Here is a 24367-nt window from a genome sequence, read left to right on the forward strand (position 1 = left end):
ATGATTACCCGGCACTTAACATGTTAATATTAGCATGCGTATGGATCACCAACCGACTTGTTTCGAAGGACAGTCCCAGATACCACAACACCTACTATAAAAAACTCAAAATCTATCCAAAACTTTAAAAAAAAATACATTTTCGGTTATCATCTCAGTGAAATTATACATATTTACCTAATATCCATAATAATATGTTTTACATATTCATGGAAAAGTGTTGAAATTATTTAACACTATGTTCAAAATGTACCAACTGAAAAAATTGCGCGCGTATGCATGCCAGATGGTACCTACTTATTGGACTTTTATAATTTTTAAGCATTGACTTTTTATAAGCAAATCTAATTCAATCTGAAAATAACATAAATACATTTTTGGAAGCCATTGAAAGTTTTTATTCTAAAGTTTCTTATTAACTACCATTAAAGTTGACCTTATTTTGATGCATTGAAAAGTTTTTGAAAAAGTGTAACTAAAATACTTATCCTTATTTTCATAATTTTATGATGGTGTTTTCATTGATATCGAATAGTTTACACTAACTAGGAAGGATGGTACGTATAACAATATATAATATAATGCAAGAAACAAAATATTATGTAATTTTTCATACTTAGAATCATCGGTGAATTATATTGTTAGCTCTAATTTTATTAATGCAACCAAAGTCCATGAAATTTTGTAGACATATTCTAGAAACTAATATCTGTCTGTGGTGTTTTAGATTTTTCTAAAAATATTTAGTTTTAAAATTACAGGGGCTCAAAGATTTGTATGAAAATTTTTAAGACCGCGTACCTGTGAAACGGAATATTTTAACAGAAATCTGGAAAACCACAGACATAGATATTAGTTTCTAGAAGATGTCTGTAAAATTTCACGGACTTTGGTTGCTTAATATTCAAATGAAATTGGAACTACGATTGTATGAAACGAGTGACGGAGAGAGCCCTCTTAACTTGATTCATTACCCCAACACCTCAGGCTGAGACCCTACAAGTGATAAAAAAATGAGAAATGAGATCGAAATACAAAAATATCTTTTTAAAGGTGAGATAAAAAGCTGTGTACACGAATGGCCTTCATTCACTTTCACTGATGCGAAATATATCTACACATATCTGAAACCTGTGTTGTGCGTAATTTTGTCTGGCAACATGAGGTGATTTAAAATACCATGAGATGCGCCCCAAGAGGCGTACGTAAAATTGACAAGACTCGGCCACATCGGGCGCATCGAAGAAATATTGAATAGGGAGTCCTATGTGTTCATATGGTCTCCGCTGAGGATAGATCAAGCTTTTCGGAATTTACTGAAAAAGTCGCATGCCCCCAAATTTTATAGCACTCCGCTGCCAATCCTGGAATTATAGTCCGTAAACATCTTAGTTAATTCTGCCATATTTTTCAGGACATGATGGGCTTAGAATGTAACGTTCGGCCCGGTATCAAAAGCGGAAATGGGCGGAGAGGAGAAAAATCTGTTTCCACGGAAGCTAAGCGGAGAAAAGAGGTCAGGAAGAACAATGCCCTATTGATTATTATTTACGAAACATCTCCCCTCCTTTGCTAGATACCAGGTTTATAGGATATTTCATGATAGAGTATCTGCTTAAATAATAATGCTATTCCAATTTTCAGTATGCTGGAAAAAACGAACGCTGTAGTATTCTGAAAATTGGAATCCTACAATGTTCAGTTTAGGTACCTACGCTGCTCTTGGTAATCACCTTAATTACTAGGTTTTATTTACACTAGAGGTTATTTTAAAATCAATGTTTTAAAACTGTATCCATACTTCGGTGAAGTAGTATCTTCAAGTCTATATTTATTGCTTTCGAATTGCGTTGTCATTACCTTCTAAATATTACGAATATCCATGCTCCTTCCATGCGTTTGGCTTAAACCGGTCTCTTAGGAATGCGTTCGATTTCAAAATGTCTGATACCAACTATAAACTTTATTAAAATAACATTAAGTTTATAATATTTAGGTGCATAAATGCTTTTTGATATACTTATGCAATGAATTTTGCAACTTAAAATGTCAATATCGCAATTAAAGTATTAGTGTAAATTAGACTTGAATATTTGTTTATTCTTCTTTTTATAGTCGTATTCCTCATTGCTGAAAATCGTGCCCGTTTCCATTAATCCCAAAATGGTAGGAGCTCTCTTGTGATAATAAAGAGGTGGGTTCCCAAATCCTTCCGCATACATCCGACTAAGAGAACGAAATTTTCTCTCTCTTCGTTCAGAATACGTAGGTCATAGTACAATTATTTACAGTTAGGTATTATAATAACTGGGACCAACGGCAATGTGCTCTCCGAGTCTCGGAGGTAGAGACTATGTAAATTAGTGTCAAATATGGTTAGGTACATTCGTTTAAAGTATATATTTACGTTCGTAATTAACGTTTATGACAGAAAAACATTTACTTAATTTTTTTGTTACTATGTAATTTACTTTAAAATATATTAAGTAAATACTTAAAAAAAAAACATTTTGGTCTAATTTTTTTTAAAGAATCATCAAATTCGCTCAATTGATTTTACTAAAACCATTCCAGATTCGACACGTTACTGCTGGAGTAACTGAATAACGAATATTCGATGATAAAAATTGACTCAACTAGGCCACACGTCTGTTTATTTATAAAAATTTATAAGTCCAGTTCCAATTGTTTTGTCAATTTTGGCAGTAGTAATAATAATAATAAAGTTTTATTTAATTCCATACAAAAAAAATTAAATACAAGTTTTTTGATACTGTGGCGACCGACCACTGTAGGTTGGTTAGACCGCGTTTTGGTCGTCGCGCAACTGTTTGTTGTGTGACGACGGTAAATCGCGGCGGGCAAATTCCAAGAATGCCACCTGCATATTGCAGCTGCGAGCGCACCTGTTAAACACACCTGCGCGCAGCCGGTAAGAACCGGTATTTACTGGCTTTTGCGTAAACAAGTACGGTGGACGGGGAAAGACTATAAAAAGGCTTTCCCCAGATTCCCAGTGTTCAGTGCGTTTCATCAGTCTACTTTGACACTCGTTGCGTCCCCTTCGTGGACGACTCGCGATAATGAATAGAACGCATTCTGTTCCATGTAAATAATTAGTTAGCATTGTAAATACAACTTTAGTGTAAATTTTCTTATTGTGTATTATATAATGTGGGTAACAATAAACCAGTGTACATAACTTTGGGTGTATCATTTAACACCAGCGGAGTCATATATATATACCCCACATATTGGTGACCCCGCCGCGATTAGTCACCACATATTGGTGACTTTCCGACAATTTCAAATTAACATTTTTAATATTTGTGTTTAAATAATTACGTAAATTATTTTTAATTTTTATTATTTTTACGTAAAATTTTAAATAATGCCGGACACACAGTGCGCGGGTGAAAACGCGACTGACTCTAAACTTTTCCGGATCGGTGTTAAAACTCCACCGTTTTGGCCTGAGAAACCAAAACTTTGGTTCGCGCAGCTTGAAGGACAATTTTCTTTAGCTAACATCACCGCGGACAATACCAAGTTTTATCACGTGATCTCAGTGCTCGAACACAAATACGCGGCCGAGGTTGAGGATGTTATTGTGAGTCCTCCCTCGGAAAATAAATACGAAGTTTTAAAAACTCAGCTCATCGAACGATTATCCGCGTCGCGCGGTGAACGGCTCAAACAGCTGTTAATGAGTGAGGAGCTGGGTGACAGCAAACCTAGTCAGTTTTTGCGGCACATACGGAGTTTGGCGGGCGCCGGATATCCCGACGAATTCCTACGCACCTTGTGGTCGAGCCGGTTGCCTAACCTGCTGCAAAGTATCATTGCAATGCAGGAAAGCTTACCGTTAGACCAGGTGGCCCTCTTGGCCGACAAGGTCCATGAGGCTTCGCCCGCGCATAATACGCAGGTCGCCGCCGCGTCTTCTTCTTTCGCGTTAACCCAAGTGAATAGGAAATTAGATGATTTGGCGGCGAGATTCGAAGCTCTGGAGGCGGTGAGTGGTCACCGCACCACCGGGCGGCACCCTTCGAGACCGCGCGGACGCGGCTGCGGCGCACACAAGTCGCGCAGCCGCTCCCGCGCCGACGGCCAGGTTCTGTGTTGGTATCACGAGAAGTTCGGCGCAAAGGCAGCTAAGTGCAAATCACCGTGCCATTTTTTAAAGTAACGCGGCCGTCTACGTCGGCCGCGATCCCCTACCACGAGTCTGATTCTCCCCCGTACCAAGAGTGTAATTTTGTCCCCTACTACGAGTGTAAGGATGACCCCTACTACGAGTGTAAGGATGACCCCTACTACGAGTGTAAGGATGACCCCTACTACAAGTGTAATGTTGTCCCCTACCAAGAGTGTAATTCGGTCCCCTACCATAAGTGTGATTCGGTGTGCGGTCGATTGTTCGTAACCGACGCAAAGACTAAAGTGCAGTTTTTAGTTGATACGGGATCGGACTTATGCGTTTTCCCGATTAGTTATTTAGGTAAACGGCAACGTCCAAAGACGAACTTTGAACTCTTTGCTGCCAATAACACCGTCATAGCTACTTATGGTTGGCTAAGCATTACCTTAGATTTAGGTCTGCGCCGCTCTTTTAACTGGCGTTTTATAATTGCCGATGTCAGCAAACCTATTATTGGCGTTGACTTTTTATGTTTTTATAATTTACTTGTTGATGTTCGAGGCGCTCGTTTAGTTGATAAGACTACGTCGCTTACATCAGCTGCCCTGGTTGCATCCGCGTGCGCTTACCCTAAGGTCAAAGTCACGGTTACTGGTGATTCTAAATACCACCAATTGCTGATGGAGTTCCCTGACATTGTGAGGCCGACCGGATCTCCTCTAGAGCGGGAATGTAAACATCAAACGCAACATTTTATAAAAACTACACCTGGGCCGCCTGCCTGCTCTCGACCGAGGCGGTTGGCGCCTGATCGGTTAAAAATAGCGAAGCAGGAGTTTGAAGATATGGTTCGCACGGGTGTCGCGCGCCGATCTGAGAGTCCTTGGTCATCGCCTTTACATTTGGTGCCTAAAAAGGACACGGGTTGGAGACCTTGCGGTGACTACCGGGCGCTTAACGCTCGTACCGTACCGGATAGATACCCGGTACGGCATATCGCCGATTTCTCTCATAATCTTCACGGTTGTAAAATTTTTAGTAAACTAGACCTAGTGCGTGCTTATAATCAGATTCCTGTAGCGCCTGATGATGTACAAAAAACGGCAATCACGACACCTTTCGGACTTTTCGAATTTCCATACATGAGCTTCGGTTTGCGCAACGCTGCCCAAACGTTTCAGCGTTTTATGGACGAAGTCCTAAGGGGTCTTGATTTCTGTTTTCCATTTATCGACGACGTACTCATCGCTTCGGTCGATGAGGCACAGCATGTCGAGCACCTACGCATAATCTTTCAGCGTTTCAACGAACATGGCATTTTGCTTAATGCTAGCAAATGCGTGTTCGGCGTTCAGGAAATAGAGTTCCTAGGCTACCTGGTTTCTCCTGACGGAACTAAACCTATCGGAGATAGAATCCAGGCCATACGAAATTTTTCGCGGCCAAAGACTATTCGGGACCTTAGGCGTTTCCTAGGTGCGTTAAATTTTTATAGACGTTTTATTACTGGTGCTGCTAAGTTACAGGTTCCTCTTCACGGTCTGCTTAGTGGTCCAGCAGTTAAAAGTAGTACCGAAATTAACTGGACTCCCGCTTTAGAAGAAGCTTTTAACAAGTGCAAAGAGAGTATTGCTGATGCTGCCCTTCTGGCTCATCCAGATTCATCTGCCCCTCTTACTATCGTTACGGATGCGTCTGATTCCGCTATCGGATCGGTTCTCCAGCAACAAGTTCAAGGGCATTGGCAGCCGCTCGGTTTCTTCTCGCGGAAATTAACGCCAGCTCAGAGTAAGTACAGCGCGTACGATCGTGAGCTGTTGGCGATTTACGAGTCGGTTAAATACTTTCGTTATATGGTCGAATTAAAACCTTTTTACATACTTACCGATCATAAACCGATAGTCTCTGCATTTAGAAAACCCTTGGATTCGTGTTCTCCGCGGCAATTTCGATATCTTGATTTCATATCGCAGTTTTCTACGGATGTTCGGTATATCGCCGGAGAAGACAACGTAGTTGCGGACGCGCTATCAAGGACGGAGGCTATTACACCGGTAGATGGACTATTAAACGCGTTAGCTAATTCACAGGCTACAGATTCCGAATTAAGGGAATTATTACGAAACGGTTCGTCTCTAAAATTAGAAAAAGTACATTACGGATCTGTAAAATTATTTTGTGACGTTTCTGGTACTAAGCAACGCCCTTATATAACACCAGAGTTTAGAAAGATAGTTTTTGATAACCTTCATAGGTTAAGCCACCCTAGCGCCAGGACCACTATTAAATTGGTGACTGAGCGATACGTGTGGCCAGGTATTAGGAAAGATTGCCGCAACTGGGCACGCTCCTGTATCGCCTGTCAAAAATCTAAAGTTTCGCGTCACGTACATGCCCCGGTTAGCGATTTCAAACTTCCGTCTAGCCGTTTTTCTCACGTCCACATAGACTTAGTAGGTCCTCTCCCTGTTTCTGACGGGTACAGGTACTGTTTCACCGCGGTCGATAGATTCACGCGATGGCCTGAAGCAGTACCACTTCATGATATAACAGCGGAGAGTGTTGCTAAAGCTTTTATTTCCTCATGGATATCCCGTTACGGTTGTCCACTAAAGGTGACAACGGATAGGGGAAAGCAGTTTGAGTCGCACCTCTTCAGCAAATTGTCAGCAATGATCGGTTCTCAACATCTTAAAACGACTGCGTACCATCCGGCTGCCAATGGTCTTGTGGAACGTTTCCATCGACAATTTAAAGCAGCATTAATGTGTCACGCGAATGATAGTTGGACCGAACAACTTCCACTCGTTCTATTAGGAATTCGCAGTGCATGGAAGGACGATCTTTCAGCGTCCAGTGCCGAGCTTGTTTATGGAGAGCCACTCAGGCTACCCGGCGATCTATTCGAGCCATCTGCTGACAAACAGACTGACTACACCGATTTTCTTGACAGGTTCCGTCTTCATATGAAGAAGTTACAACCTACTCCCATTGCTCGCCATGGTTCGAGCAAAGTATTCGTTTTTAAAGACTTGTCAACGGTTTCGCATGTCTTTTTACGACAGGATTTTGTCAGAAGATCGTTGCAACCTCCATACGCCGGCCCATTTAGGGTGGTGGAACGGAATGATAAGTTTTTTAAGATCGACGTAGCAGGCAAAATAGTTACCGTTTCGATAGACAGGTTGAAGCCAGCCTATATCCTAACGGATAAACCAGGTAGCGTTACTCCAACAGCTGCTGTTCTACCTGCGAGGGATTCTATCGCGGTCCCTCCTTCAGAGCGACCACCTGCAGGTCAAACTACCTCTCGCTCTGGTCGCCGAGTTAGGTTCCCGGATTTTTATCGACCCTAAAGGTCTCCGGGGGGGCTGATGTGGCGACCGACCACTGTAGGTTGGTTAGACCGCGTTTTGGTCGTCGCGCAACTGTTTGTTGTGTGACGACGGTAAATCGCGGCGGGCAAATTCCAAGAATGCCACCTGCATATTGCAGCTGCGAGCGCACCTGCTAAACACACCTGCGCGCAGCCGGTAAGAACCGGTATTTACTGGCTTTTGCGTAAACAAGTACGGTGGACGGGGAAAGACTATAAAAAGGCTTTCCCCAGATTCCCAGTGTTCAGTGCGTTGCATCAGTCTACTTTGACACTCGTTGCGTCCCCTTCGTGGACGACTCGCGATAATGAATAGAACGCATTCTGTTCCATGTAAATAATTAGTTAGCATTGTAAATACAACTTTAGTGTAAATTTTCTTATTGTGTATTATATAATGTGGGTAACAATAAACCAGTGTACATAACTTTGGGTGTATCATTTAACACCAGCGGAGTCATATATATATACCCCACAATACCATAATTTAGGGAACTTAAGAATATTTATGATTAGTGAGCTGGCAGTAGTACCTAGGTACCTAATATTATGAAGAAATGCAATTCAAATTAGGTACGTCCTTGACCTACTGGATCCGGAAATTACATCAAGGCCGCGGGAAATGTTCCTCAGCTGGTTTCGTGACTCGTGTTGCGCTTGCACACCAAATGTCAAGATCTTAAAGTAAGTCAACGACTTCAATTTGTAGTAAGTAATAGAACCACCTACTACTTCAACGGGTTCTTTAAATTGAAGATAATAAAAATGTTTTTTTTTTAAGAATATTAGTCATGCTATTCATGACTAATGTTCCCCTTTCCCCTCCATATAAGCGTAAAGCTTGTGCTAGGAGTAGGTACGACAATAGTGCAACCGGTGGGGTTTGAACCGGCGACCTTTCGGAATTCAGTCCGCTCCTTAACCGTTGAGCTATTGAGACTATGAATAGATTTTTCGTTATTTCCCTAGCCCCATAAACTACCGCTTTACAAAACATCAGATGGTTTTATTACTACAGTCCCTGTTAAATTTTTTCTAACAAAACAGCACACATCTTTTATTCTATTGAGCTTTTTAAATAATCTTTTGAATTGTTATTATGGAGAACATCGATAAGGACGTCGATTTAGTTATACAAAGAACATAATACGTTTTAATCGTTAAAGCAAGTGTCCCATTATATATTTCCTGTACATAGATGTTAAATTATTACACGTTTGATGTGTTTGATACCCGTACAGCCCTACGTGGGTTTTATGCCTGTTATGAAAAGCCTGTGATCAATCTCGAGGCGGATGTATGTAGGTTTGTACCACAGAATTTAAATGTGGTCACAGAAATGGCATCTGCTGCATTTCATACCTGCGGGGCAATTCGCTAACTCAGTGTCTAACACTGAATAATAGCTGCCAATCTTATTTGACATTGGTTGGTTCTACATTGCTGCTTCATTGAGACATATTAAAATATTTTTTCGTAGAAAACCTTCAATGCTTTAAAAGTTGTTTTTTCAAAGTATGAACGATTTATTTAAACAAATATCAAATCAGGTCGTTGATACCATTCAGTGTTAGACACTGAGTAAGCAAATCAGTACGATTTGGACAACGTTTTTTCTTCATAATTATTCATCTCATACAAAAAATCATTCGAAAGCAATCAAAATAATGTAAATTAACTAAAACACCTCTTTTTGCTACAGAACGCTCTGAAAGTTTTCTTGTAAAAACGTGAAATCGGACTAACGTAATTCTGTGAAAACATGACGTTTATCCGAATGAGGCTTATTAGGTACGCACAGTTAACGTTGACTTGAAAAGTAATACAAGAACCTCTGCGCGGCTCATTTAGGTACCTACCACTTCCAAGCTTACTATGAATTCTGTGGTTTGTACGAACAAGGATGTGATCTCCATAGTACCTACTTGTTTGATGCTACTTATTGTCACCACACATTGATCGGTCACGAAGCTTTTGATTGCTCTTGATAGTAAGTACTTTATACTTAAGTGGGTTATTTTGTATACGGCAGATACTAAATGCTTCATAGGTAATCATTGCTTCATAGGTATTTACAGTGCCTGAAGCACTTGACGTCAGCTTTTCAAGTCATGTTTACGTAATTTTTTAAGTGTCCTTAATAAAAACTAAACACCAATACAAAATATTGTTGAGAGTTCTATATTTTTTCTTACATTTCAATGTTGAGAAACAGATTTACACATTGCTGATTAGGTATAAAATAGTTTAAACACTTTTATTTGGGGGTTCGGAATTCGGATCTCGGGCTCGGCAGAGATTTATACAGCCATCGAAAGACCGTTATGCAGATAATTATAACTACTCCATAATATTCTCAAAAGCGTGTGAAGTAATCCCCTCCGCATTTGGCCAGCGTGGCCAAACCTAAAACCAAAAACTAAGGCCTAAAGCATTGTCAGAGCCATTCTGAAGAGGATTCTGAAAGAAACCAAAGGGGTATGGATTTAATAAAAACTTACATACCACTCGGTGAAATTCAATCAGTCAAGAGCTAACTTGTATCTGATAAAAACACTTGCTCAGTAGTGTATCGGCGATGGGTTGAGACTTGAGATGATGATGATGATATAATTTACACAAGTACAGTAGTACAAGTAGAAGTACACAAGCTAGGAGGGCCTGAATAAGGCTACAATTTGATAAATACCTGGGTCACTGAAGCAGGTTGAGATACAAGCCAGCATACAGAATATGAGCCCTATGTTGGGCCGATCATTCCGTGCGGCCATCGTGTACGATCTCTGAAAACAATACAAAAACATACAATGTACTTATCGCCAAATACAAAGAACACAAAGGTTTAACTTTGATGAAGGCGTGGGCAGTAGATCTACAGACAGTTCAAATCCCTCTTGTGGTTACTTTTTATTTTATATACTATTCCACTTTAGTTGCAAAAACAAAATATGACGGCATGGGCAACGCATAGAACAATTAGGTAGGTAGACATTAAATAATATGAGTACTTTTGAAGATTATTCCTAGGTAGATTTTTATATACCTACCTATGTGAATTTTTACACAATAAGCAATAACTTTGCTTTCGGTTAAGATCTCGGCCTCCTATTCGAAGAGGCCGAGGTTCGATCCCCGGCACTCAACTCTAACTTTTAAGATGATGAAGAAAATCGTAAGAAAACCCGCATGCATAGGAGATCTCCATGATGTTCAAAGGTGTGTTAAGTCTGCCCATCTCTTCTACGCTTTTAATTAAGCCCTACTCATTCTGAGAAGAGACCTGTGCTGGGGATGGGCTGTACTGAGCTGGGGATGGGTTGAAAAAAATGGGTTGTGATGATGAGAATTTTTATTTAGTTTAAACTGAGAGTTAACAGTAGAAAACAAGACAAAGGTACCTACGATAAAAAAGCTTACTTTATACAAAACTAGCGACCCGCCCCGGCTTCGCACGGGTAGACATTTATTTTTTCTATTTTCCGGGATAAAATATAGCCTATACGGATTCGGAAGAATTCCTCTAAGTAATGGTAAAAGAAATTTTGAAATCGGTCCAGTAGTTTTTGAGCCTATTCAATACAAACATAAAAAAATACAAAGGTTTCCTCTTTATAATATTAGTATAGACTAGTATAGATTAAGATTAATTCGGTATTTCACAGTTACTGTTCAGGTTGAGTGGTTTGAAAAAATATTTAAATACAAGGCTAAACTGGAATATTGTTTTTAATGTTTTTGAGTTTTTATGTCAGTTTTAAAAGGTTTGCAAAAATGTACCAACATATGTAGTTATATTTATTTTATTTTTATCGTCCTTTTGAAATATTAAAACCAATGTCAAGTAATAAAAAGTTTTAAAAAATCGTCTTGTTAATAGCTACTTACTGGAGAACATAAAATAAAATAAATCGATTTATGTAAACTGAAAATCAGACTTTAATGGTAGTGTAAGTGTGAAAGGCAAAAAAGAAAGAGTTATGGCGACATAGGCAATCACAAACCTTTTTTCTGCGTCGTATACTTCATTGTTAAGGGTCGTGATCTTTATCCATGAATTACAAATGGTAGAGGTTTTCGTGGGTTAATAAATTGATAATACGGTGGGCTCATACACAGTATATCCTTCCGCATACAACTCAAATATGAGAGTGCGATTTCGACGTTTATACAAATGATAGTGATAAAATGGGACCACCTATTGTAAAACGTGTATTTGCAATAAATAAATTATGATTGTGATTATGATTATCATGATTAACATGCTTTCCAAGGCACAGTGGAAACAAAAAGGCCAAAGTCGGTTACTCATCTAGTTAAGTACAGACTTGGTTCAACCAGCAATCGACTGATATGCGCTGTCCCAATAAATAATAATAATTAATTAGGCTTCACCAAGGCCACAGTTCACACGTCCCTCACCTTTCACTCAAAGCTGCAGATTTTTAAAATTTCAAGCATGGTTTTGTGTTTCGGATATACTTAATCTAATCTTCTTGCCTATCCCTCCTTAACTGGATACTGGACTTTGTACTATCTTCCAATTTGTTTTAGTAACAAGTTGCAACTTGGATGCTTTACTATACATATTAAGCTATTAAATCAAACAAGAAAAGAGGAGCAGCAACAAACGTACATTATTTTACCTAGGTAAGTAGGTAGGTATATTATTTCAAATCATAATTTTGCAACGTTGTTTGTTGTTATTGTTGTTTATTGTAGCGTTGTAAAGAAATGCTACCGTTAGGTATGTACGAGGAAAAAATGTTCGCACAGTTACAGTTAATGTTTGCATTGTGCTAAATCATTTTATGATAAATCATTTTTGAGGTCAATGAACCTTACCTACTTAACTGCCCGTTTAGGCTTTACAAAGAAAATCAGTGTGACTGTTGTTCTTTACATTGAAAAAAATGTAAATTGCGAACAAAAAAGTAGGTGAACTAATGTTACGTAATTTATCATTACCACCGCCCATGAAAGCAGTATTATCTATAGAGATATCGCTGAATTGCTAGATTTTCAGGAATTTGTTGATACGCCACTTGAATAACTTTTTGAAATCTAATGGAAAATGGAGTTATTTCTACAAAATTCTACACTTTTTACAAAGTATAGAATTTTAAATATACATAAGATAATAATATCTATCTCGTAAATAGTTATCCGTAATGTTAGTCTCACTGATAGCCGGTCTAGCAAGGTTTCTCCAAAACAGATCTTGACCATATTCGAAGTTGCCAAGACTTACGCAAATTATGTCAACTTGTTAATCCGTAGACCTTCACACACGACTGTATTGTGCTACTTGATAGCTTGAGGCTATTTACGTTTGCTGCTTATACAATGCCTCTTAAAAGTCAATGTTGGTTTTGTTTAGCTTCAACTTTTTGTACATCCGGAGCATTGTATGTAGCAATTTGTTTTATAGATATACGACGTTTTGCAAGTTACTTGTTGCTATGTTAAGACGTTCACTCTTAACAGGACTCTCCCCGTCACTCGCTTCATACAATCGTAGTTCCAATTTCATTTGAATATTAAGCAACCAAAGTCCATGAAATTTTGCAGACATATTCTAGAAACTTATATCTGTGTCTGTGGTGTTTTAGATTTTTCTAAAAATATGTAGTTTTAAAATTACAGGGGCTTAAAGATTTGTATGTAAATTTTTAAGACCGCGTAACTTTGAAATTGAATATTTTAACAGAAATCTGGAAAACCACAAACATAGATATCATTAGTTTCTAGAATATATCTGCAAAATTTCATGGACTTTGGTTGCTTAATATTCAAATGAAATTGGAACTACGTTTATTGGAACTACGTTTGTATGAAGCGAGTGACAGAGAGACCCCTCTTAACAAATGAGCAAACGCAACCACATGACTGTGTGACAGAAAGGATAGGTACTACCATGGTACTACCTAAAAAGGCAAAACTTAGTCGAACGGACATTGAACTTTACATTTAAAAAGTTAAGACTTACGTAGAATCTGCTGCAATCATTAATTAGTATCTACAACCTAATTTAAATTCCATTTGTCGGATAAGATGCGAAGATATTTTTGTACATTTCATTTAAAACTGTCCGAATTTAGCTTTTTACACATAACAAAAAAAATGGAATTCTAACAATGGTTTTAAAGAGTGGGTCAGGGATGGCCGGATTAAAACACTTTGAATGGTAATTCTTATTTAGGGGCGCCAGCCAGGTAACCTCCCAGTGTGCCTGGATGCTGCTGGTCCCTTTTGGATGCGTCCGAGGGGAAGAGCAGTGTTCGGGCCGGTGCGCCCCGGTAACATGGCTAATAATTTCTCTTCGGAGATATTGTTGGCTATGGCTAATGACCTGGCAGGGGGGGAGGTTTCTCCGCGTGTCCCTCTGACTAGCAGAGGGCACAGTGGACGAAGCGTAGGACGGGACACGGGCGACGTGCGCGTCCCAGGGTCGGGGGACGCACTTCGTTGGTGCGTCCCGGAGGTGGTGGAGACCGAGCAGGTCCCCAGTGGAGGGTCTGCCTCGGCAGACGTCGCTGGCTGGGTTGCGGTGTTTGCTTCGGCCGTTCCCGTGACCCAGTCGCCAGGCGACGCGCAGTTGCGCCGCTGGGGTTTAGTGGGTATTCCGGTCGCCTCTCGGCCGGCGAGTCCCACATACCCTCCCTCCGGGGGGGATGCGTAAATGCATTCCCCAGCGTAAACAAAAAAAAAAAAAAAACACTATCATTTCTTAAAAAGTCCAAAGGTTTTTAATGAAATCGGACAATGTTTTTAAACAATGCAATAGTGTTTCGTTCATTTGATTTAACATTTATTTCTAATAGACATACCTACCTACCTATTGAAGTTTTTGACGATTATGGTGGTAGGTATTCGATTTTAGTAATCATTCATCAAACAGTTTTCAAGTTCAAACAAAAATGTACAATTTGATCCGAAGAACTACAATTAAAAGTTTCATAAGACAAGGCAAGGTCCAAGGGCAGACCAAGATGCGTTGCCATTTGACCCACATAACAAATTGTGCAATACCAGATTCACTCGGACAATTGGCCGTAAGGTTTTTTTGATAACGTTAGATTCCACGGAGATAAAACTATTTGTTCTAAAGTACTATACAACTTGCAAAATAATGCTCGTAGAATTAAGGCGTACCTACTTAACACCAAACTAATGCAATGAATATTTCTACCAGTTAAGACTATTCAAGAAAAACTATCAACTAACCAATGAATAAATTGACGACATAACAGTTCAATCATACACATGTACTAGAACCTGGAAATTTACGAAAGTTTTGACCTAAAACATCAAGAATGTAAAGTTAGCTTTAAAGTTCATAGTCTACATAAAAATTACTCACAACATACATAACCAAAAATTAAAAACCAATTAAGTGTCATAAAAACCAACCTATAAAAAAACCTCGTAAAATTGAACAAATAAAAGTGCACTATTAAGTTAAAACTAAATTAAACCCACAGAAACGGGCTTGCAACGAGTCAATTCGAATTCACAAGATGATTTCTCATGACATACCGATAAGTGCTGGTGTTATTATATAAAATAATGGTCATGTATAATTGCGCTTAGGCAAGCGTTCGAATTTGACCCATTAATGCGTACAAGGCCGGCTTACCAAACAGCTTGTCCGATGACCCAGACTTCTGCAACGGAAGTGAAACCTTGTGTTTAATCCAAAGAACATAGATGCCATAAGATTTTATAAAGAAAATATAGTGCTTTCATTGTCTTAGAGACACGAAGTAGTGCTTTACTTGATAAGCATATAAATCAAACCATTATGTGATACAATTAATCATTCCTCAGTTAAACTATATTGTGGTTTAAAAGACGGGATTTTGATTAATATTTTAAGGCTACTTAGAGTCAGTAAATTGGCCGATGTTGGTGTATAAGGCAAAGAAAGGTTACTTCAATGTGAATATGTGATGATTTCAATAGGAATTTTAGTTTTGATTTTGAAATTTTATCTTGTTTATGTTTCTTTCTCGATCTACATCTTTTATTATTTGAATCATGTTCAAAATTTTAATAAATTACGAGTTCTTATTTGAAACATTAAGTATAAATAGATCGATATTGTAAATTAAATCCCTTTCAATTGATCTTTAAAAGTGACTCCACTTTTACATTATTCTGAGCCACTTTAAACCACTGTATATGTCGAAACGCTGGCAAATAACCAATTTCGTTGTCTATGTTTATGAAGAAAATCCTTATCGAGCCTTTTGTATGTATGACCATACTGTCTTTACTTAGACGTGAGCGTACTTATTTATTTTTGTTACTTGATACGGCATTCACCTTGTGTTTTTTTTCTAATTCTTTGAAAAGTTTAATCTTAACTACGGTATCTCATTACAGTTGATTTATTTATCTGTTGATATAATTAAAAGAAAAAGTGACTGACTGACACGCATACAGTAGGTACAGTGGCATAAAGGTACAGTTTAAACTGTTAGGTTTAGCAACTTAAAGCACTTTTCATGTAGGTTTTATCTGTAACTATTTCCTCACTACGAAATGATTTTGAAAATTCTATCCATGCGAAGTCGATGTGAATCAGCTAGTATTATTTAAATACTAGATGATACCCGCGACTTTGTCCGCGTGGATTTCGTTTTTAAAGATGCCGTGGAAACTCTTTTTTCCGTGATAAAAAGTAGCTTATGTACGTTTCAACGGGATACAAACGATCTCTGTACCATTCATCAAAATCGGTTAAATGGATGGGCCGTGAAAAGCCAGCTGGCAGACAGTCAGACACATTTTCGCATTTTTAAAGCAGTTTTTGATGATGCCAATGGTAAAAATGACCAAAACTTTCTCATCAAGCACACTCTACTTTTGCGAAAGTAAATTACGTATTTTGCTTTTGGCCGGCATCCTCAGTCTTTGATTAAAGATTTATTTCGTTATTCGTATTGATTTAACTATTGATTCTATACATCTAACTGCACCATATGCGCATTCCAAATGAGGAATTTTAATCGGCGTATAACTGAACACAACTACGAGTGTGTTCTCAAACGGCAATGTCTTTACAAGGATCGTTTGATAAACCAACTGTTTTGGAAACTTGATGTTGGCCAATTATGTGTATGATCCATGATTATTTCTTTAATCAATCACTTGCATTGATATGTTTTATTTAGTTTCGAATTATCGTATTCATTTAAATTGGTTTTGCTCTTTAAGGTGGATGCGACGGGTCCCGCCCGCGAATTCCAAATTTTATTCGGGTTTTCGCAATTTGTAAACTAATACGACGAAGTAGGCTTATGGCATTCTAGTTGCGACAATGGCAGTATCATCTCCACCTGTTCATATAAAAATCTTTACTTGAAAGGGTCCAGAAGAGAAGAATGTTTCAAAAGAGCTTACTAAGTAAGCTACTTAAAATACTTAGATTTACTTAATAGGTAGACAAAGCTACAGATAATGGCTGAGAAGGTACTACAAAAATATAATTTGACGCGATTCGAAGGTTAAATACGATATAATGTCGTACCAAATATTTATTTAAGGACGATTGCCAAGATGACGTTTATAGAAAAACATTCGTGTCTAACATTTGTATGACGCTCTATAACTGTGATGATTGTTGTAACGGCTTGATTGGCCTATAAGATATTATAGTAATAGGTCATTGGCAGGATGCTAGCAGATCCTGAGTGAGTCATTATGTTTTTCCGATGAAATATGTAAATCGTAATTTTGCTATAAAGGTACCATAGAAAAGATTTAAATTCCTATTAATAGTATAACTGGTGTGTATGTTTGCCTATTTTAACATTTAGTAGGTATGAAAATAGCTTGCATCTTGAGGCCAGACTGAAATATTAAATACTTTTTGTCCGGAAAATCTTTTTAATCCCGCGGGATTTAAAAACAATTTGACGGGATTTGAGGCCTATTTCGTGTTTTGACGAGATTAAAGTATAAAGTTAAGAAACTGTAGGTAGGTCTACCCTACCTACTTTCCATGATTTTGTCCATGATGTTCGAAATATCGATATTTCGAAATCGTTGTATTAATCATAATTAAATTAAAAAAATGTCATAATAAGCAACAGCTAATTCTTTTATAAAACTATCAGCGATACCAATATAGACGTCGATTGCAAGAAAATAGGGCTTGTAATGGACCACTTAAAAGCTTGAGTTAAATTAAGAAAATTGTACCATTTACATAAGACACCTGGTAAGTGGGATAATTTGAACGCATAGGCGTGTAAGCAGTACTAACAACACGTACAGACCTGATAGTTGATACCCATTACCAATCTGAGACTTTTTACTCCAGTTTGACAGATTGACAACAGAATTGACTATCATTACCTTATCACAATTATATACAACTTGTAATAGATAAATTGTTTAATAGCAATCAATCAACTAAGGAGTTACAACTTTATAGGCCAAAGATTATTTACAAAGACATTTACATAGGTACCTAATAACATTCCAGAAAAAAATTCAGGACATCTAATATAACTAGCACAAAATATTTTCCCTTGCACTAATAATAAATAACGCAGGGAAAATAATAATTTCGTGCGATCGTGCGTGCATGCGTGCATACGTGCGTGCGTGTGTGCGTGTGTGCATGCTTGCGTGTGTGTTGCTATGGGTACTGAAAGTGCCTAAATATTTCAAAATTTAATTAACGTATAAATTAAAATAATTGATTACTCATAAACTGTAAAACATAGTCGTTACATTAAAAAGAAGGCCGATTTTTATCTTTTGACCTGTTTATTGTTTATAAGACTATACATTAAAAAGATAAATTATACTAGATTGTCTTTTTGCAAAATTTCCAACCTGATCTCTAGTCAGCTGATTCTCAAATGTCAGACACAGTTCATTGAACAGTATTCTGGTTACAATAATATGCTAAGCAACTATGTATTGTCTATCTACATGTACCGCTTACTGCGATTATGTTTACTGCGTGTACCAATTTAAATATTTCTTTTTTTAATAATGTATAGCTTTTGTCTTTAGGATAGCCCCTTATGTTGGTGAATTTTTAGAGATTGAAAACGGAACTCCTCAACAAACAACTCTTGTATGATAAAAATCTGATACAGTCAAAGCCTAATAGAAAATATTACGCAATTAAAGAATAAGTTCAAATTATATGTTCCGGAAAATATTGTGCATTACCTATAACTGATTCACTATAATAGTAGTCATCGTAATAAAATGAAATAAGTTAAATTAGATGAAATTGTAAATAGAAAAATTATGAAGATACCTAATAGGTACAGTTTAAAATAAATGAAAAATTTGAATTATATTATAATGCATGCTTTTGTGCAAGTACTAAAGTGTATATAAATCTCAGTTTTTTACAGGACCTACCTACCTAATGTAGATATGATGATAAGAAGTATGAAATAAATAAAACTGAAGCTTAGTTCCTTGGTTTAAAAAAAATACTCACTGTTTACTCAAATCTATGAAAGAATTAATGTGCTAAGCCATGTGTAAGTAGGTAGTAGATACGTTTATTAAAAAGACGGTTAGTTTTTGAAAAATTGCGCACCATGAGGGCTTACCTATAAATCGCTGATAGAAACAAGACCTTAGAAACAATCTTAAAATGTAAATATCCTTGTTAATAATTCATTTTAATGTACATAAATGGGTATGCTTACGCAATTTACCGATGCAGAGGATGCAACTAGTAATCCGATAGCTATAAGTGGGTAAATAGCAAAAACGTTTTCGTCTGGTGAGCTCAAGAGGTGGTCCGCGTCCTTGCGTTCACCACGAGGCGCTTCGCCCACCTTATCATCGAATGTCATCATCTAAGATAGGCCCACCGACCACGGCTAGGAGAAAGGCAGAACTCACCTTTTAAATTCGGCTGATCATCTCCAAATTTCCAGTGAAATTAATCAGGTAAACGTTTTTGAAACACAGAACGTGTGCACGAAATGTTTACGAAGCGAAAGCGAACACGGAAGTAACTAGCGGTGTTTAGGTTTAGGTTAAGTTAGGTCGCGACGTCGTGGAAGGCGGTCGACTGACTCGCGGCTGATGTTCGACTCCGGGTGGTTTCACCGACGACGGTGTCGCGAGGAGAAAGTCTCGGCCGTGGTGCGCCCGCGTCGGTTGGCGGATGCAATGGAGGGGACGTGACGTAGCCGCAAAATCAACAGACACCTGAACATCCTCTTTGTAATTCCTCCGTGACTACTGTCTGGTAGTCTGAAATATATGGCTGACGAATTGGCAGTTCTAACAATAATGATTGAGTACAATGGCGCAGCACTATATTTTCTCTCAACTCAACTCGTGATCGGAGTGTTTTATCATTTACTAGATGATGCCCGTAGCTTCGCCCGCGTGGATTGGTCAGATACCCTGCAGCATCAGGATTGAGGAGTTGAAGCCAAATTTTTTATGGAACAATATCACAATGTTCCCTTAACGATTAAAAAAAATTACGCAAATCGGCTAAGAAATCTCGGAGATATCAGTATACATAGGTAGAAAAACGCAACTCCATTTTTCAAAGTCGTTTAAAAAAGTAGCCTATGTTACTCATTGGTTAATCCTCCACTTGTCTGTGAAAGTCCCGTCAAAATAGGTTTAGCCGTTTCGAAGATTATCCCGTTCAAACAGACACGACACTTCAATTTTATTTATTATATATTATAATATGTTTAGATTAGTAATTAGTATAATATAGATTAATAAGTAACTGGAATGAATTATGTCCAATTACTTTAATAAGACGTATTTTCTGAAAAACGTTCTAACCCACGATCAAAGCAAAATTGAGATACCTATCATGAACAAACTAAAATTACAGTTGGGTGATTACGGTAAAATTACATGTCGCATCGCAAAAGAAATATCCAGGATATATCCTGTACATATAAAATAGGTTTGCAACCACCAATCAATAGACTTGTAAGGTTCTGAACCAAAAAATACGAAGAAGATTTTTTGTACATCTTTAGAAGGAGTTAACAGATTGGAGACTACTAGTTAAAGAAATAAACCCTTCATCGTTGTCTTTATAATTGCCAAGACTTAAATGTTTTTAGCGCTTCTATTAAATTAATCAATACCTACCTACATGAAGTAACAGACGTTATCCCTTGTCATTTCAGTAGTAACATCGTTAACACTGTAAATGAATATAAATGACTCTTGGACGCGGCCATATAATTTAACCAATTAGACCTTTCCCACGGAACAACATTCTAATTCCCTCAAGGGAGTACCAATATGAATTTGACAAAATATCTACTAGACACAGTATGTCGTTTGAAATAACGAATTTAGTACGATAAGCCTTTTTAGCGTATTGGGGTAAAGGTGTATAAAAAAGCGATGTAAGTTTGAAGTATTATCTTAGAAACTTAAAGAAGAAAAGCCGTTTAATGCAAAAGGAAAAACTTTTACGATGTGCTTTTGAGTAGTCAAGTAAATCTACAAAATTACATGGTAAGTATGCTTCGAAAAAATCTATTATAATACTACTACATATGTATATATAACTAACTTTTCTGGACTATATTTAAATAAACAACAATTTCTTTTCGTCGTAAAATGTGCGTAACTTTATAGGCAGGCAAATCATCAAAGACATTAAAAATATTTATTGCTGTAGTTAGCTTAAACAAATAGGACAAGGGGAAGCATTGGCGCTTTACATCCTCGATGACAACCCGGCCATTCGCCATAACAGGCACGGACTCGGATCTAAACTAATATTATAAAGAAGTAAAATTTGTAAGTTTGGATATAGGAGATAACCACTCATCAAATTTCAAAATTCTTTCAGGAATAGATAACTACATTATGCCCGAGTGCTACAGGTAAGGTAAAAGGTAGTATATAAACTCACTGTTATTAAATAACTTGACCGTAACTGGAAGCTTTATATTGAGAGTAGCATTTCCGTTTCCGTCGATTTCATGCCAGTTTTCGTACTTTTATTGATGTCATATCCGGTTTTGTGGCGCCACCTGGCGGGGTCGCGCTCAAAGTTTTCGTAAATTGCTCAGCGCGGCCATGGCTTCATTGGCGTTTTGTTTGCCGTCGAAGCAACTTGCAATCAGTCAACGCGAAACGTTGCAAGATATTTTATTTTATTTTATTGTGTGGTACTTTATAAAGTGAATTTGGTGAATAATTCGCAGTAAGTACTTATTTTTAATTTATATTACATTATGTAAAATGTAAAATATAATAATATGTACGTGATCAATATTTTTAACGGTTTGTCCGTTCGGATCACAGTACTTTATATTTATTTGCCAGAAGGTAGTTATTAAAAACTTTTCGTACTTGAGACGATGTAACAATTAGAAACCGATTATTAGGAATGAATTTCAAATATTTGAAATTAATATTATAGCTAAAATTTACCTTTTAAGTCTGTTACAATATGCTCATTTTATTGAGAGGGTACATGACGATAGTTATGACCCCGATTGCATTTTGAAATGAATCCTCTCGGATTTATACGAGAAATTCTTTTAAGATTATGATATGTCTTTTCTAGTTATTGTTAATTCAAATTGTTACATCGAATAGTAATGAAATTACAGGTAACCTTTATAAAAATAAAAATATCACACCTGACGATCATCAGGATGAAATCGAATAACAAAGTTCGTGTTTAGATTTTACTTTCAACAGGTTCTAACCATTAATTAACCAGGTTCCAGGTTTTTCAGGTTTAGCTAGCGCATCTTGGTTTTTAAGTGTACCTACACAGTGCATTAAAAAGTCTTTGATAAAACTCAAGGTTCATAGACCTAGAAACAAACAAAGAGGTAAAAAAGTATGATACCTTGCAATTTCTAGCAGATAAAGCTTATGCAGCTATCACATACTGCGTAAACAAAAATATGCCTAGGTTTTCCTAAAAATTGTGCTTTCTTGACTTTATTTTTATTCGTATATAAATTAACTGAAAATCAATATTAACTTAAATAATAATATTAAATGCATACACTATGGTAAATTATTTTGACGATTCAAAAGCAATTGCAAAAGTGTATTTGAATAAAGATAAGATAAATTTATTTGACCCAGCAATAAATAGAAAACACATTGAACGCGTTCGCCGCTTCACAAGCACAGAAAATTATAATTGTTGCCGTTCCATCGCGTGGAACTACTCGACATGCACATTGCTTTTCTGAAAAATGGTCACCCGCCCCTCGTAGGGGCCATGCATTTCAAATGTTACCATTTCAATACATAGAGCTGCCATGACTACCTTTGCCGTGCATTGAGCCTATTCAATGATCAATATTATCCACTCTCGTGGGTTGGATACCAGTATGATCAATATCATTCAACCTTCGCAGGGTTGATCCTAACATGAGCAATATTATAACACCCTCGCGGGGTGGATACCAGTATGCTCAATATCATCCACCCTCGCGGGGTGGATGCTAGTTTGAGCAATCTCATACACCCTCACGGTGTGAATACCAGTATGATCAATATCATCCACCCTCGCGGGGTGGATGCCAACATGATCTATATCATACACCCTCGCGGGGTGGAAACGAACATACCGGTAATATCTACAAAGGTCATCCAAAAAGTTCTTATCGTTCCTCAATCAGGACTGTAGGTCCAAAAAGGTAGGTAAGCCACAGCATGATTATTTGCACCCGAATTCTCCAAGACAAATCAGAGAAACTAAACCGACCTCGTTCCAAGCAGGTTATTTAGTGCACTGTCTTTCGCAATGAAAGAAAATAGAGGCACCAGAGGTTATACAAAGGTTATTTCAATGGTATCGCATACCAATATTTAAAAAGCCACCTATTGTTTTTCCCAAGGAACTGTATGCAATAGTGCGTAAAATGAATCATGAAGCTTGCACCGCACGCCAAGCTTCCTTTTCACCTTGTTTCTGGTACCGAACTCCGAAGTGTCATCCCGACCAAGATCACGTCTTAGAGTACGAAACAACTATGTATGTTATGGCAGAACATTTCATTTTGATAAACATGCAAAGTCTGTTTTCATGTAGTGAAACAGTCTTGTGTCATTGCTTCTTATTGAGGAAAGTTAGATAGATTAGATGATAACCTACCAGCCGTTCGGACTAACCACGGTGTCTATGGGTGATATTAAGAGAATGGTGAAATATGAGTCCTATTTTACTTAATCGACTTGTCATAGCAAGTTAAGGCAAGTACATGCTAAATGTACAAGAGACTTAATACATGTACATTTTTTACATGCATTAAGTTAATATCTACTACAGTCGAACTTACTGTTTTTGGTATATAAAATTTGAGAATTGGTTCTTTGACCACGAAAGAGTGAGTCTAACTATTTAGAAATACTATGGAGACCCTAAAAAATGCCTCCAAAGAGGGCTGTTGGATGTAAGAACAGTTAGAAACGCTAGTTAACAAACCAATGACCGCTGGATAATCCAAGATCTATCCAATACTGGTAGATCACTACTATCATTCGTTAGACGTCCACAGTTGGACATAGGTCTCATAAAGAGACTACCACATGCCACGTGATTACACTGCATGAATCCAGCGGATCCCTGCGACTCGTTAAATGTCGTCTATCCATCAAGTGGCGATCTCCACGCTGCACTCCAAGCTGGCAGATGCGATAAATAAATTATAAGGGCTAAAGGAGAAATATTAGCTACCTCCACTAGTTCATGTTCTAGTAACGGATGCTTCATCTATCATGCTCTTTGACAGGAAAGGAACAAATGCTTTACTCTTATCGAAATGATAGTCTAATTTACCCTTCAGAAGCTTCAAGAAGGCTCACTTCTTACGCCTTAGTTCAAGTCTCATTCAAAG

At 37.6% G+C, this 24367-nt stretch overlaps 2 protein-coding genes across 5 annotated transcripts in view; one reads left to right on the forward strand and one right to left on the reverse strand.

The window, feature by feature from the left end:
* LOC123872626 (dual oxidase) overlaps window positions 1-19607 on the reverse strand; it is a 49241-nt gene extending 29634 nt beyond the window's left edge. The window contains exons 1-2 of one of the 3 annotated variants that reach the window (XM_045917010.1): window positions 19404-19607; window positions 10207-10300 (exon numbers count right to left, since the gene is read on the reverse strand). In XM_045917010.1, coding sequence (XP_045772966.1) covers window positions 10207-10288 — 82 coding nt within the window. In that variant the 5' untranslated portion in view covers window positions 10289-10300; window positions 19404-19607. Of the gene's footprint in view, window positions 1-10206; window positions 10301-14741; window positions 14806-19204; window positions 19224-19403 lie in introns of those variants that run through there. The other 2 variants (XM_045917012.1, XM_045917009.1) reach the window with 2 other exon arrangements.
* The window catches only part of LOC123872633 (transcription factor 15-like), a 66697-nt gene that overhangs the window by 35841 nt on the left and 6489 nt on the right, over window positions 1-24367 (forward strand). Inside the window, exon 1 of one of the 2 annotated variants that reach the window (XM_045917027.1) lies at window positions 19672-19807. The exons of the other annotated variant lie outside the window; for it this stretch is intronic. Coding sequence (XP_045772983.1) covers window positions 19770-19807 — 38 coding nt within the window. The 5' untranslated portion in view covers window positions 19672-19769. Of the gene's footprint in view, window positions 1-19671; window positions 19808-24367 lie in introns of those variants that run through there. 2 annotated transcript variants of the gene reach the window in all.

This window comes from Maniola jurtina, chromosome 15, assembly GCF_905333055.1.
Source record: "Maniola jurtina chromosome 15, ilManJurt1.1, whole genome shotgun sequence".
NCBI classification, from domain to species: domain Eukaryota; kingdom Metazoa; phylum Arthropoda; class Insecta; order Lepidoptera; family Nymphalidae; genus Maniola; species Maniola jurtina.